Here is a 16,261-nt window from a genome sequence, read left to right as displayed (position 1 = left end):
AAACAATACGCATCTCCCTCTGAACTAATATACAACAATAACACACTATGACTCCCAAAAGTCCCATCATCAGAGAGATGTGGCAAGATCTCTCTGGGGAAATAGCACAATGTGCACCTGCAACTTCTCAGCTGTAATTAAGTTGCTGCTTACTCAAATTGAGCTTCAGTTAAGCTCACTCTACCAATTTTGACATTAATCTGTAAGTAATACTTAAATCCCATAACTAGCTCCTTTTATTCTCTTTAAGCATTATACTAGACATATATTCAAATTGACCGTATTACCCTTCAGGATTGGCACTTATTTTCACCTTTAGTTTCTAGACTGTTGTCTTGCCTTTACCACTGTGAACCTCAGAGTTCATTGAATGAGAGCTTGTAGATCTGCCTCTGTGATGCGTGGCTGTCTCCTCTTCCCCTTCTGTCCTGGCACCGCCGTCCAGCTGCCCTGCATCCTCACTCTCTGTAGTTTCTCCCATTCGTCCTCCTCCACGTAAATCCCCACGTTCTTCAGCATGGGTGCAGCATCCATCAGTGTGGCGTATGTCTTAGTCCCGGTTTCCAGAAACACTTTCAGCTGTGCAGGATATGGAGACTGTGCCTTTATGTTTTTCTCCTTCAGTTTTTTTATTACATCCCGCACTTGTTTCCTTTTCTTCTGTATCTCTGTAGTGTAGTCTTGGTTAAAGTAGATGGTCCGTCCCTCATATGTTATTTTTTGTTTCCATGCTTGTTGTATGATGCGGTCTTTCACCTGGTGGTCGATGAAGCGGACTATGATGGCTCGCGGGGGGGCCGCGCCGTCTTTCGGTTTAGCAATCAGCGAGCGATGTGCTCTTTCGATGCGGATGTCCACGGCTGCTGGGATTTGTAGTGACGAGCGGATGAAGTCAGTCACAAATCTTATAGTGTCGTTTTTCTCCGAGCCCTCCGGGATACCGTGTATCCGTATGTTGTTACGTCTCGCCCTCGACTCCAAATCGTCACATTTTGCAGCTAACGTCGCTTCTTGGTGAAGAAGAAAGGCGACTGATCTTTCCAGCCGCGCTGCTCTGTCTTCCGTCTCCCCCAACCTTTCTTCCACGTCCCCTGTTCGCTGCTCCAGCGAAGCAGTTCTCTCCATAATCTCCTTTAGATTAGTTTCTAGTCTCACTAGAGCATTCTTGTTGTCAATAGCCGCTTCTGTGTGCTCTTGTCTTAACTTGCGCAACTCCGCCAATATTACCGAGTCTTCTTCCCCACCGACGGTGTCCTTATCCGGCGTGGCTCCCGCGGTCAAGTCCGTAACTCCAATATTCGCATTGTCCTTTTTGTTAGACCTTGTCTCCATCATTTTTGCTGTTGTTATCTTTCGTTGTCAGATTTTCTTGACTTTGACCCGCTTTCTGTTGTTAATAATGTTTAAAAGAGCTAGTTTTAATTGGTTTCTTCGAGAGCTAACTTTTTAGGCTGTCTTATCCAACATGGCGCCACCGGAAGTCTATCCTACAGTTTTTATCCAATGAGGAGAGAGAACGGCATGCAGGGCTGTGTGTGCAGCCAAGGGACGCCGTGAATGTGGCGACGTAGGGACGAGGACTGTTATGGTGCGTTCAAGGAAACTCGTTTTTTTCCGACCGTGAAGTCGTACCAGTTCAATCTGGTACATAGACTGTACAAAAAGACGTACTGGTACGAGTTCACCGGTCGGAAGTTACGAGTGGCCGTTATAGTGACTTTCACCGGTAAAACAGGTCGGAAAAACACGAGTGGGTTGCCTGGAACGCTACAAAGTCGTAAGTTGTGACTTGAAGCTGTAATTTATGATTTCAAAAGCCTGCCTGGAACGCAGCATTAGCCAAAACGACCGGATCACTCACTTCTGCTTTAAAAGAATTTACAGGATTAGTCAAACATTTGCACTCAAGTGAAACATTTGCACTCCTGAAGCCTGGATGTGATGGAATTTATCATGGACTTGAATACATTCAGAGATACCAGACTTTGGAGTTTGAGCTCTGACTGCAAACAGTTCCATGTACTCGGAGCAGAAAATCTAAAAGCTTTCTTCCCCATTTCTGTTCTCACCTTAGGAACAGTAAAATGACAAAAGTCCTGAGAGCGGAGACTGTAGGCCCTGTTAGTCAGGATTAGAAGGGATGATAAATAAGATGGAATCATCTCAAGAATGGCCTTGTAAATCACCAATGGCCGAGCCTGCGCACATAAAGATGGCCAATTTACTTTACTGTACAAGACACAATGATGAGTTAGAGCTCCACAGTTTGTAATAAACCTCAGAGCATCATGATTCACACTATCCAGCATGTGGAGGCGTTGAACGGATGCATTCATATATAACACATCACCGTAATCAATAATCGGAAGAAAGGTTGACTCCACCAGTTTCTGTTTCACCCTAAAAGAAAAGCAAGACTTATTTCTAAAATAAAATCCAAGTAAAAACTGTGACATGTTAGTGACACAGAAATGTCTTCACAGGAGGAAGAGGAGTGGTGTCTCTGTGGACCAGCAGCTGTCCTGCTGTGGTCTCTGTCAGGACGTCCTGAAGGATCCAGTCTCCTCCAGCTGTGGACACCGGTTCTGCAGACAGTGCTTCACCTCAGACCGGGACCAGTCTGGTTCTTCAGGACCCCCCTCCTGTCCCCAGTGTGGACAAAGACCCAGAACCAGAGGTGAGCTGCAGACAGCCAATCAGAGGAGGGAGACTGAACATCTGTCTGCTGATGTGGTCATTTCTAAAACCAGGATCTGATGTCAGAGAGTCATTGTTCCATCACACAGCAACATTCAAACTTTCTCTTTGTTGCAATTTAGCTGATGAAATTAATCAGATCAGATTGGCAGACTCTCTGTCTTCAATTCAATTCAATTCAGTTCAAACTTTATTTATAAAGCACATTTCATGTACAAGGCAGACTGTGCTTCACAACAGGCATACAAAAGTATACAATGGAAAAATTAAAGCCGCAAGCGGCGATGAACAGGCCCTCGCGACCCCATGCCACCGCGGACCTGAGGCCACGCCCCTTGACGTAAAGAAAAGCTTTTAATAACTTTTGATCAGCATAGCCTCTCAATGATCTGTAATCAATTTGAAGTCAATTGGACAAAATCCCTAGGAAAAGTTAATTAAAATACAACGTGTGGGAATCACGCCAAAATGATGAGTTAAAATCAAAATGGCTGATGTAACCCGGGTGGAGGAAGCAGTCTTTTCTGTTTTCCCTCTTCCTTAATATCACGGTATTACCTGAACTCCCACAACGTCACCGATCACGTGACGGGTCACTGCCCTGTACTAGTAAACGGAAGCCGCCGTAACTTCCGGTCTCTTCCGGTCCAGCCACACACGTCGGTGGTTTGGTGCTGCAGGAGTTGACCGCCGCTGGGTCCGCTGCGGGGTTCTGGGGGTTTCGACCGCGCCATCTGCACCGAACTGGCCAGGTGGCAATGGAGACGATGATGATGATGATGATGATCATGTGATGATTGTGATGGCGAGCTACCCAAGAGTCTTGACTGAAAAGTGATCAGCGATTCCCCCCCAGTTCACTCTGCTCCTGCCGGGTCAGGTAGGAGGCTCCCTGGAGTCAGCCAGTACCCTTCGCACCACACATTCCCCACACACAACCCCCCCTTCCTTCTGCTCCCTATCACACATGCACATCCCCCCAGTCCCAATCTGGCAACGAGGACTCAATTCAGACTTTGGGGGTGGGACGCTGGGCTCTGAAGAATAAAACTTGTGGGATTTCTTTTGAGTTAGTTTTTCTTTTCTTTATCCTCAATTTGAGTAGTTGAGTAGTTTTATTTATTTGTATTTAAATACAATTATATTTTCTTTAAGTTATATTTGCAGTAATTTTGTGTTTTCATTATTTGTTTTCTAAATACATGGTACCTATTTTCTACGCAACTACCCCGTCTCTGTGTGGTGTTTCATTACCTCATTTCCTCCCTGAGCCGAGCTAACTTCTTCTGTGGGTCTAGCCTAATATTAATAACTATTATCAAAACTGTACATTTATACATGCTACACTGACTTCCTGTTTGGAGTAGACCAATGGGGCAAGAGACTTTCATGTGCGTCTTGACAACTTACACATGTGTACCGATTTTCATGTTCCAACTCCAAAAAAAAACCTATGGGGAGGGATTTTTAAAAATTTCAAGGCGCTTGTCATCGCTCGGGCCCTAATAAAAGTGCAAGTACACAATCGCATGTATTGAGCCATCTTCACCACACACACACTTAAACTCACACATGTGCACACGTGAGATGGTAGAATGCTTATCTTGTAATGTGGTTAAAGTGACTTTAACCACAAATTTTGCTGTTGATAACCCAGATTCCTTGCTTCAACTTTGCTGTCAAGAGACAGAGAATTGAGATGTGCTGCAATTTTCTGTCTCTGAGCCTGGGCACCGAATAAAGTATATTTCTGTTTTGTCTGACATCTTTTATACACTGAGTGAGGGATAGAAAGAGAGATAAGTCATCAGTGTGTAATGAAATGTCTTCAGTCTGACTCTGTCTCTTGTCTCTCAGCAGATTGTGGTCTGCAGGAGGTTTTAGATCAACATAAGATCAGTCTGAGGAGCAGATGTGAACGAGTGACTGAAGGAACTGAGGCAACAGGAAGTGGAACAGGAAGTGAAACCCTCCTCAACAGCATCTACACTGAGCTCTACATCACAGAGGGACAGAGTGAAGAGGTTAACACCCAACATGAGGTGAGACAGCTGGAGACAACGTCCAAGAAGAAGACCCTCCATGACACTCCAATCAAGTGCAACGACATCTTTAAAGACTTACCTGACCAACAGAGAAATTTCATCTCTGAAGTCATACCTGTTCAACAGAAAAACAGTGTCTTTAAAGACTTGCCTGTCCGACATAGACATAAAGTTTCTAAAGTCTCACCTGTCCACCAGAGAGACAACGTCTCTACAGTCTCACCTGTCCAACAGAGACCCATCATCAGAATGGTTCTGACCAATGGCGTCGCTGGCGTTGGAAAAACCTTCTCGGTGCAGAAGTTCACTCTGGACTGGGCCGAGGGCTTGGAGAACCAAGATGTCAGTCTGCTGGTTCTGCTTTCCTTCAGGGAGCTGAACCTGATCAGAGATCAGCGGTTGAGTCTTCTCAGGCTGCTCCATGTTTTCCATCCAACATTACAGAAGGTCACAGCAGAGCAGCTGGCTGTCTGTAAACTTCTCTTCATCTTTGACGGCCTGGATGAAAGCCGACTGTCACTGGACTTCAACAACAGGGAGGTTGTGTCTGATGTCACACAGACGTCATCAGTCAACGTGCTGCTGACAAACCTCATCCAGGGGAATCTGCTTCCCTCGGCTCTGGTCTGGATCACCTCCAGACCTGCAGCAGCCAATCAGATCCCTCCTACATGTGTCGACAGGGTAACAGAGGTCCGAGGCTTCACTGACGCCCAGATGGAGGAGTACTTCAGGAGGAGGTCCAGTGATGAAGATCTGTCCAGAAGAATCATCTCACACATCAAGACGGCCAGGACCCTCCACATCATGTGTCAAGTCCCAGTCTTCTGCTGGATCAGTGCTACAGTTCTGGAGCACATGTTGACCACAGACCAGAGAGGAGAGCTGCCCAAGACCACGACTGACCTGTTCTCACACTTCCTGCTGGTCCAGACCAAGAGGAAGAGGAACAAGTACGGTGAAGGACATGAGACGAGTCCACAGGAGCTGACGAAGGCCGACAGGGAAGTTCTTCTGAAGCTGGGGAGGCTGGCGTTGGAACAGCTGGAGGAAGGAAACATCATGTTCTACCAAAAAGACCTGGAGCAGTGTGGTCTGGATGTCACAGAGGCCTTGGTGAACTCAGGACTCTGTACTGAGATCTTCAAAAGAGAGAGTGTGATCTTCCAGAAAACAATCTACTGCTTTGTTCATCTGAGTGTTCAGGAGTTTCTGGCTGCAGTCTACATGTTCCACTGTTTCACCAACAGGAACACACAGGTTCTCAAGAACTTCCTGGGAAAACAACCCTGGACTCTTGATGACTTCCTGCAGAGAGCCATGCAGAAATCCCTCCGCAGTAGAAACGGTCACCTGGACCTGTTTGTTCGCTTCCTTCATGGCCTCTCTCTGGAGTCCAACCAGAGGCTGTTAGGAGGTCTGCTGGGTCAGACAGACAACAGTCCAGGAACCATCCAGAGAGTCATCAACAACCTCAAGAAGATGGAGACTGATAGAATCTCTCCTGACAGAAGCATCAACATCTTCCACTGTCTGACGGAGATGAAGGACCAGTCAGTTCATCAGGAGATCCAACAGTTCCTCAAGTCAGAGAACAGATCAGAGGAGAAACTCTCTGAGATCCAGTGTTCAGCTCTGGCCTACATGCTGCAGATGTCAGAGCAGGTTCTGGACCAGTTGGACCTGAAGAAGTACAACACATCAGATCAGGGACGACTGAGACTGATCCCCGCTGTGAGGAACTGCAGGAAGGCTGAGTGAGTCCAGACGAGGCCTGTTCGATTAATCATTTTAAAATCATAATTAATTAATCCACTTATAGTGTTTGGAGATTGAGCGGAGAAGCTTTCCTTCTTCTTCTCTGTTATAAGTGTTTATGTGTGGCAGTTACAGCGACACATACGCTCCACACGGGCCTGGTGGATGATTACAGCGTTTTTAGTCATTTTCAGTGGATCCGTGTGTACACAGATATTTCTGGAAAATATGTCGTGTTTACAGATTAACAAGAAAAAGATTTTTTGGGTGAAGCTCCGTTTTCATGCGGATAAGGCCTCAGTTTGACTTTGCTCCAACATGTTGATTCTTCAGCTGGTTGTGATTGTTGCTGATTAATCACCATAACAGTGTCATACAAAAGTTTGGGCATCCCTGGTCAAAATATCTGTTAATGTGAACAGTTGAGCAAGTGGAAGATGAAAAAAATGATCTCCAAAAGACATGAAGTTATAGATGACACATTTACGTTTTAAATTATATAATTTTTTTTCATCTTTTACCTTTTCAAACTGCCAGAAAAGGAAAAGGTCCCTCAGCAAAGGTCTGGGCCCCCTACATAGTTAGTAGCTTGTACCCCCCCCCCCCCCCCCCCCCCCCCCCCCCCCATCCCAGTGTGTAAATAGTAAATCTCTTGTCTGATACCTCGGTCAAAGTTCTCTGAGAGCTCAAGTCTCCTGGGTTTCCCATTCTTTTGCTGCTGCTGCTTTGTTTTCCCTTTTCATTTCACTCTGAAACTGTAGAAAACTAAAATAATACACTGATATTGATTAAAATATTGAAAAGAAAAAAGAGTGTTTCATGTTTAACTTTGTCTTTTGGAGATCATTTCATCTTCTGCTTGATGAACTGTTTAACACATTAACAGACATTTTGACCAGGGCTGGATGCCACTGTATTTTGTTTTTTTATTTTGACTTTCCAGAAACTGATTTAAGCAGCTGCTTTCTAGCTTTTCTTGAAATTTTGTAGATGCCCAGATCACCACCAAACATTTAGTTTCTGTATATTATGTTTCTCCATCATGTTGTCAGTCGCTGTCTTCTCCTCCTTCCTGCTCATCTTCACAGCCTTGAATATGACAAGTCCACTATTGATATCACACCAAAACCACCAAAACCAACAGTTTTTTGGTTTTCGGTCTGAACATGCCAGCCATGTTTCATGTCAAACTCAGACAGAGAAGATGACCTGAACCTCAGATGTTTATTACATCCTGTCATCAGATACATCAACTGTTTAGTCTAAAGCTGATTTAATTCTGACACATTTATTTTCTCTCTTCACAGATTTGCTCGTTGTCAACTCTCCGAGAGTCACTGTGAAGTCGTGGCTTCAGCTCTGAAGTCCAGCCCCTCCCACCTGAGAGAACTGGACCTGAGTAAAAACGACCTGAATGATTCAGCAGTGAAGGCTCTGTGTACTGGACTGGAGAGTCCAAACTGTAGACTGGAGACTCTGAGGTCAGTTCACTGACTGGACCTGTTGGACTTTTGTCTCCACTTTGTCCTTACAGGTGGAGCTGGCAGAGTTTAAGAGGCGGAGTCACTACGTCTGTGTTGTTGAAGCAGCAGCAGCTTCTCATGAATATTAATGAGCTGTTTTCTCTCTGTATGTGGCTGTTTTGTTTTTTTAAGCACTTTAGTTGTAGCCTTCTTTCAGGTTACAGAACAATTAACATTTTACAGCAAATCAACCAGGCCCACCCCCCCATAAAATAATGAAAATAGAATAAAGATCTATACACTCACATATATAGATATACCATAAATAAAAACATCTCCAACTCATACACGCGTCACACACACACACACAGTAAATTGTTCTTCTGAGGTTGTTGTTGCAAAGATGGCAACTACAGGATCAGGGTCTACATTGACACCATGTATGTGAGCTTCAAAGGTTTCTGTCCAGAAGTTGTTCAGAGCCCTGCACCACCAAAACATGTGACCCACCATAGCTGGATTGTGGCTGAATCTTAGGTATTCAGGATTAATGTTGTATGTGACTGTTTAACCTGCTTCCTGTTGCTTCAGCTGTTGGACTTTGATTTTCTGAACTTGTTCTTTCTGAAGCTTCTTCAGCTCTGAACAGATGATGAGACACTGAACGCTGTCAACAAGGAGCTTTGTCCTCAACTCACTGCTTTTATTCTTTATTCAGATTGATGAACTGCAGCTTGTCAGAGATCAGCTGTTCTTCTCTGGTCTCAGCTCTGAAGTCCAACCCCTCCCACCTGAGACTCCTGAACCTGAGCTGGAACGACCTGCAGGATTCAGCAGTGAAGGATCTGAGTGGTTTTCTGGAGAGTCCAGACTGTAGACTGGAGACTCTGAGGTCAGACTCTGTTTTATTTCTGTGTTCAGATGAATGTGATGTGAAAGTTGTGTTGACACTGAGCTGCAGACATGAGGCTGATGTTACACTGATCCACACTGAGGGTCGTCATGGTGACATCTGTTTTCTTCTTCTCAGGTTTTAGTCCAGTCACTGTTTCTTGGGGGGGTCCTTGACAAAGGATTTTCAGGTGTCAGAAACTTTTGTCAATTATATATTAAAAGGCTTAAATCTGGTGAGGTTTAACAGCAATATTGAGAGGCTACACACATCTTATTAGATCAACCTCATCTTTAAGATGGTGATCATCCAGAGAAGACACAATTTCAATGAATCTTGATGTGACACACAAACACACACAAACTCGCCCCCAGTCACCTCTCTCTCTGGCCTCCTCCTGTCTACAAATTAAAGCAGAAGTAAGCAGAATGTTTGTGTTAATATAAGTCTTAAATAGTTATATCTTCCGACAGCAATCACTTACATAGAGTGTTTGCTCCGAAACACGGGTCTGTCAGTCACTCTGCTCTGCTGTAAGCCGAGGAGAAAACATCTTGTATACTTCCTTGTATCCTACAACCTTTATCCAATGAGGAGAGAGAACGGCATGCAGCCAAGGGATGCGTGTGAATGTGGTGACGTAGGGGCGAGGACCAATAGATCCATGACGAGGGCGGGGGCTGCTAACAAACGAAGTTAGCCAAAACGACCGGATTGCTTACTTCTGCTTTAACTCATTGAGTGCCGCGCTCCTTTCCAAAATTTTAGTCAAGTGTACCGGCAATTTAGACCATTTTTGACTTTTTATGTAGAGCCATAGTGTATTCTATATTATTGCCACCAACACATACTGTAGCTCATTTGAAAGGTGAAACTTTATGCTTCAAATGACCACAAACCGTTTGTTTCTACGTGCCTCCATTCCTGAGAAAAGTCAAGCTAAACATGGCTGGGTTTCACCAAAATCCCTCCTTTTTTTCTAGAAAAGGAGATCTACATCTACAGTAGGCCATGAAGGCAGTGAGGAAAGTATTCACACACCCTTCAATTTTTTAACTATTTGTTATTTTGCAGCTTTATGTTAAAAAACAAACAAAACAAAACCTGAAATATCACCTGAACAAGTATTCAGACCCTTTGCTCTGATACTCCTGTAGATCATTCAGCTGCTGTCAATTTCGTGTATTCCTCTTTGAGATGGTTCTGCACCTACATTTGAGTCTAGCTATGTTGAGTTAAATAGTTTGGACATGATTTGGAAAGGCACACACCTGTCTAAATAAGAACTTGTGGCTCATTTGCATCTGAGCAAAATGAGATCCATGAGGTCAAAGGAACTGCCCCAAAAGCTCAGAGACAGAACTGTGGTGATGTACAGATCTGGACAAAAAAATCTTTAAAAATCTGCTGCACTTATTGTTTCGAAGAGCAAAGTGGCCTCCATCATTCTTACATGGAGGAAGTTTAGGTCAACCAGTAGGCTACTCTTCTTAGAGCTGCAGCCGTCCGGCCAAACTGAACAGTTGGGGGAGAAGAGCTTTGGTCAGAGAGGTGACCAAGAACCCACAGATCACTCTGGCTGAGCTCAGAGATCCTGTGTGGAGATGGGAGAACGTTTCAGAAGATTAACCATTGCTGCAGCCTCCACCAATCTGGCCTATATGACAGAGTGGCTCTAACTGACCTAAACTGCCTCCATGTATGAATGATGGAGGCCACTTGAGGTCCTCAACTCACTGCTTTTATTCTTTATTCAGATTGTGGAGCTGCAGCTTGTCAGAGATCAGCTGTTCTTCTCTGGTCTCAGCTCTGAAGTCCAACCCCTCCCACCTGAGAGAACTGAACCTGAGTGACAACGACCTGAAAGATTCAGGAGTGAAGGATCTGAGTGGTTTTCTGGAGAGTCCAGACTGTAGACTGGAGACTCTGGGGTGAGTTCACTGACTGTTACTGTTGTAGATCTGAGATCTTTGATCCACAACTGAACCTGATTGATCTTCACTCAGAACTTTGATTATCGACTTTGATTTAATGGATGAAGGACGTTTGAAATTGTTGTTGTCTCATGTTTCCAGTTGTTCTTCTGTCACACTGAGAATGATACTTTCCGCTCATTTCACTTTAGTCCTCATTGATAATCAATAGTCTGATCACTTCAGGTGTGTGTGTGTGTGTGTGTGTGTGTGTGTGTGTGTGTGTGTGTGTGTGTGTGTGTGTGTGTGTGTGTGTGTGTGTGTGTGTGTGTGTGTGTGTGTGTGTGTGTGTGTGTGTGTGTGTGTGTGTGTGTGTGTGTGTGTGTGTGTGTGTGTGTGTGTGTGTGTGTGTGTGTGTGAGTGAGCAGAAGGACAAAGTCCATTTTATTCACTGATCATTGATCAGGACACATCTGATTTTATTTTATTCTTTATTCAGCTTGATGAACTGCAGGTTGTCAGAGATCAGCTGTTCTTCTCTGGTCTCAGCTCTGAAGTCCAACCCCTCCCACCTGAGACACCTGGACCTGAGAGGAAACGACCTGAACTCTTCAGCTCTGCAGCAGCTTCGTGACCTTGTGAAGAGTCCAGACTTTCGACTGGAGACTCTGTGGTCAATTTGATCTGTTGCTGTTTCCACAGCTGATGATTGTGGAAGTAAAATAAAATGTAAAGTGCAGCACTGAAGAGAAAATGTTTGTGAACAGGTGAACCTGTTAAGATATGACATCATATATGACATCACTGAATGGGTTTGTGACTCATCACCTCCCTAAAACTTCTGCTTCTTCTCTGCAGACCAGAGAGAGAGAGAGGACTGATCTCTATTTAATGTAATAATCATTTGGTAGCTGTTTTATAGTGCTATGGCTTTTGGAGCATTGCGGGTATTTTCTAACAGATTGTAGTGTACAAATTCACATTTATATGTAGATATATATGAAACATGTATGATCTAATGCAATAAAGACAGATTAAGAATTATGAAACTTGTATTGATATGATTATTTTCTTCTTCCAAGTTTGTGTCTTAGCTCTTTCTTGCAAACCTGTTTTTGTTGTTATTGTTGTTGTTAGTTTCTGTCTTTGAAATTCAATTTAAAATCTTCAGGATTTACACCATGATCAAGTTACAGTCACATCTCTTATTCTTCACTTTAAGTTTGATCAGTTTTACAACACAGTAAGCAGTTACATCTGGCAGTTACAGGGTGTAATTATTTAGTAACAACTGATCCCTACAAAAGAACCTGTTTGTGTGGTGAAGCCTGTTTGAATCCAACGATGCATTACAATAATGTTTAGTAAACACTTCAATCAATCAGCAGCTGCATATTTACACACAAGTTACCTGATGGAGGTAAAAAAGAAGACGAAGAACGAAGAATCATCTATCTATCTATCTATCTATCTATCTATCTATCTATCTATCTATCTATCTATCTATCTATCTATCTATCTATCTATCTGGTCGTGTGCCCTTTTAAGGTCAAAGGTCTTTATTTTATCAGTTTGCTACATTACAGTGTAGTGTAGACAAAATGAGATGACGTTTCTCAGAGACTCGAAATACAACACACAACACATGCACGTGGTGTGACCTCCGGAAGTCGATGAACACGATTTGACAACATAGTTCAGTTTTGGGCACAGATTGTCATGACCCTGGGTCTGCTGCCATTAGTGGCTCGGTTTTCAGTTGTTTTGGACTCTTGTTTTCTTCAGTTCCTGTTTTATTTTGTAGTTCAGTTCTTGTGCTTTTTGTTCTAGTGTCACTTCCTGTGTTTTCCCTCCACTCTCCTTGCACACCTGTCCTGTGTTACACCTTGTCAGCCCTGCCCTGTTCCTTGTGTGTCTCCACCAATCAGGTTTCTTTGCCCTCCTGCAGTGTTAATTTCGTCAGACGAGACGAAAAATATTCGATGGTTTTTTTCATGACGAAAACGAGACGAAGACGAGACGAAATCAATGCCCTTAAACACTGACTGTGACGAAATTTACACGCATTTTTTGTTGACGAAAAAAGACGAGACGAAATCTACTTAATCAAATAAAAGCTTAATAAAATGTCTCTTTCTTTTTTCGTCACAGACTTTTAAATTACAATCCAAAAAGTGCCTTCACTGGATGCATGTCATGTTTTTATCCTCCTGCGCTGCTGCCAGGGGTGTGTGCAGGGGCGGAGTGGGGCACCAAAATCTACCGGGAAAATTCTGACCGCACCGGCCCACGATCGGCCCAACCCCCACCCCACACACTCATCACAACTCATCCTTGCTGTCTCCCTCTCTCTCTCTCTCTCTCTCTCTCTCTCTCTCTCTCTCTCTCTCTCTCTCTCTCTCACACACACTCACACACACACACACACACACACACACACACACCATTTACATATTTCTGTACCGCTCACCACTCAAACAGAGCTATGTGTCATTCCATATGGCAAAATATATGAGTGCCAGAAGCAAAAAAAAAAAAAAATGTGGGTGAAACAACTTAATTGGGGGTCTGCGGGTCCTCCCACATACATTATTTTCATAAAGGCTACACAATTTCCCATATTCTGGTGCATTTTAACACATTGTTAACTTACTTTTATCTAGCTAAAAGAAAGAAAGAAAGAAATTACAGAAATACAGAATGTGAAAGAGCTGCAATTAGTGCCTCCCGAGCAGATTTAGCCTACTTAACACTGCTGACCATAAAATTACATCCAGTCATGTTTACTCCTTTATTTCCCCCTCTCAACTAGGGGAGAGTGGGGTAATGTGAGACACCGGGTAATGTGAGACACCCCCTATATCTAGAAAACGGAACACATTTATGGTCATCTGACCATTATGTTTTCAAGCCCCTTCCATTTCCCAATGGCTATGAAGAAGAGGACCTCATGATGCTGTGGAAAGCATGTTTTTTTCACAAAAATATGATTTTTGCATGTAAAAGTAAAATTTCTTGCTGTCAACTTAATCAACTGTTGTGCCAAAGCAAATTGATTCAGGTAGAAAAACGTCTATGATACATGATGATGAACTACCAACATATAAAACCATGTGATGATGCTGGCTGAAAATTAGCCTGAATTTCTAAGAGAGGTCATTTTTTCTAAAATGGGGGTGTTGGGGTAAAGTGAGACAAATGCTGCGGGGTAAAGTGAGACCATGGATGTATTATAATAAATCCATGAGTGAGACTGTGAGCACACCACACACAAAGATTTACACTAGAATCTCGCCGCCCAAGCCAGAAATCTTGCGTGATCAATGATCTGTAGCCACACTGCTTTGTTATGCTAGGTGCTCTCAGTCAGCTCACTTTTTTATTGGTTAATTAACTCAATTTTAGTCACATTCCACTTTGTCGGCTCCCCCCACACACAAGAGGACTTTTGATCAAAATGGTCACGATTGTCGGGGCCAACAATCTGACCCCCAGACTATCTAACTGGTTCTATCTGTCATTTGAATGTTAATTAAAACATTTTGTGTTGTATTTGATTTTGGTTTTGAGTCACTTTGTGTTGAGAAAACAAAAGTGCTTAATTGACCAATCCCCATGATTCTGCTACTAGTCCGACATTAGTTCTGGGATGTGTGGTTGTCAAGCTGTCAGGACTCTAGCTGTTCCAACATGTGTTGTTATGGTAGTTTCAGAGTGGAAAAAGTAAGTGGATCAGTTTACCCCATTGATTTTTCTAGTTTGTCTCAGTTTACCCCTGACCTGGGGTAAAGTGAGACACAAGACCACTTTTTTTAAAACAATCATATTTTCACTGTCCTTCGTCCTAAATACATTCTGATAATTTCCATTGCTAGGAAACATCCTGAATTAATGGGAAATGTGTAAATTTTACTGATAAATCATTTTAGCTCGCTTAGAGGGGAGCAAATGTAAAAAGTGTCTCACTTTACCCCACTCTCCCCTACTCTACTCTGCTTGATGTCTGTCTGATTTTACTGACAGCGCGCTGCAAACGCCACGGTTTGGGGTCTTGTCCTACTCACCAACCTGCTTCGTGCCCATGGAGAAGACAGAGCAGGCTGCTGTGATGTGAGAGGTTCCAGCTCGTAACGGTACCGCGGTCCGCGTACCGACGCCCCCTGGCCCACTTACAGTAAAGCACGGACTGTGTTGTCTTGTTAAATTAATATAACTTATAGATAACGTAACACACGGGCAGGACTGATCAGGTTTGCTGGTTGGCTTCCGTGAGTCGTTCTGTTTTTAGCCGTAGCCGCTAGTTTAATGATAACTTTCACAGTGATAGGCTAACGCATTTCCCATTTCCCATGAGGCTTTGCACCATTCTACATTAATTTAAGAACAAACAAACAAATTAAATTGCTGGTTATTTTATATTTTGTGGTCATGAAAGTTCTGTAACATTGAACAAAATAATTAGATAAAGATAGGAGGCTAAACAAAAATCATTTAGTAGGCTGGATTGATGAGAGTCTGATTCACTACCGCAACCATGAGTGAGAGGTAGAGAGACATGAAGGGGTACAAATAATGGTTGGACTTTCCACATAGGTAGAGAGATAGAGCTTGGAGATTTTCATGGGGGCGTGTAGTTACTTTTAACTCGTGAGCACCACACCGCCACGCAGGGCAGCTTGCGGCCGGCTCCCTTGAGTTTATTGGCCGCCGGCCGACCGGGAAATCTCCCGGTCCTCCCGATGGCCACTCCGCCCCTGGGTGTGTGTGTGTGTGTGCCTGAGTGAGGAACACACACACACACACACCGGTGCTGTCTGTGCTATGTGCGGCGAGTAGGCTACAAACTGGTTATGGGGGGCGGGGGGCGCATGGCCATTGCAGGGGGGGTGCGGGCGCTGTAAACCGGCAGCGGAATCGCTGCGAAGCTCCGAGCAACGGAGATCATGTGCGAGCCGGAGCCCTCCTGTTCACATCATTACATTTGTCAATGTACGACACAATCGTTAACATCAAAGGGCGCCGCGGCTACTCGCGGCGCTTCTGCGGCCGGTGTGTCCCTGGCGTAGACGCGTCTCCGCGCTGGTCGATCGCTTCTGCGCTGTGTGTGTGTGTGTGTGTGTGTGTGTGCATCTCTGTTTAGATACTGACAAATAGCCTACATAAACGCACACACAAGCTGGAAAGTTGGCTCATCTGACAGCTGCCTGTCAATATTGGTTTGAGTAGATTAGTTGTGATTAACATTACTGTCAATCTGCTTTCAAAGACTAAAAAAAGACTATTGACTAAAACTAGACTAAAATACTTTGGATTTTCTTTGACTAAAACTAGACTAAAATGCCAAGACTGTTCGTCGACTAAATGTGACTAAACAAAAAAGAATACAAGCTGACTAAATATGACTAAAACTTATAAGGGCATTTGACACAAGACTAAGACTAAAACTAAATTGAAAAATAGCTGACAAAATTAACACTGCCCTCCTGTCTCCTC

General features: G+C 43.8%; 2 protein-coding genes across 2 annotated transcripts in view; both read left to right on the top strand.

Moving 5' to 3' along the window:
* The window catches only part of LOC310996890 (uncharacterized protein), a 227,766-nt gene that overhangs the window by 60,637 nt on the left and 150,868 nt on the right, over positions 1-16,261 (top strand). The window lies entirely within an intron of this gene.
* On the top strand, positions 8,240-11,787 carry LOC310996930 (ribonuclease inhibitor-like). Its single transcript, XM_083986468.1, has 2 exons — positions 8,240-8,855; positions 11,268-11,787. The coding sequence occupies exons 1-2, from the start codon at positions 8,686-8,688 to the stop codon at positions 11,449-11,451; spliced, it is 354 nt and encodes a 117-aa protein (XP_083842594.1). The 5' UTR covers positions 8,240-8,685; the 3' UTR covers positions 11,452-11,787.

The sequence above is a fragment of the Trachurus trachurus genome, assembly GCF_905171665.1.
Source record: "Trachurus trachurus genome assembly, chromosome: 14".
Taxonomy (NCBI): Eukaryota; Metazoa; Chordata; class Actinopteri; order Carangiformes; family Carangidae; genus Trachurus; species Trachurus trachurus.
This window is presented reverse-complemented; position numbering and strand designations above follow the sequence as displayed.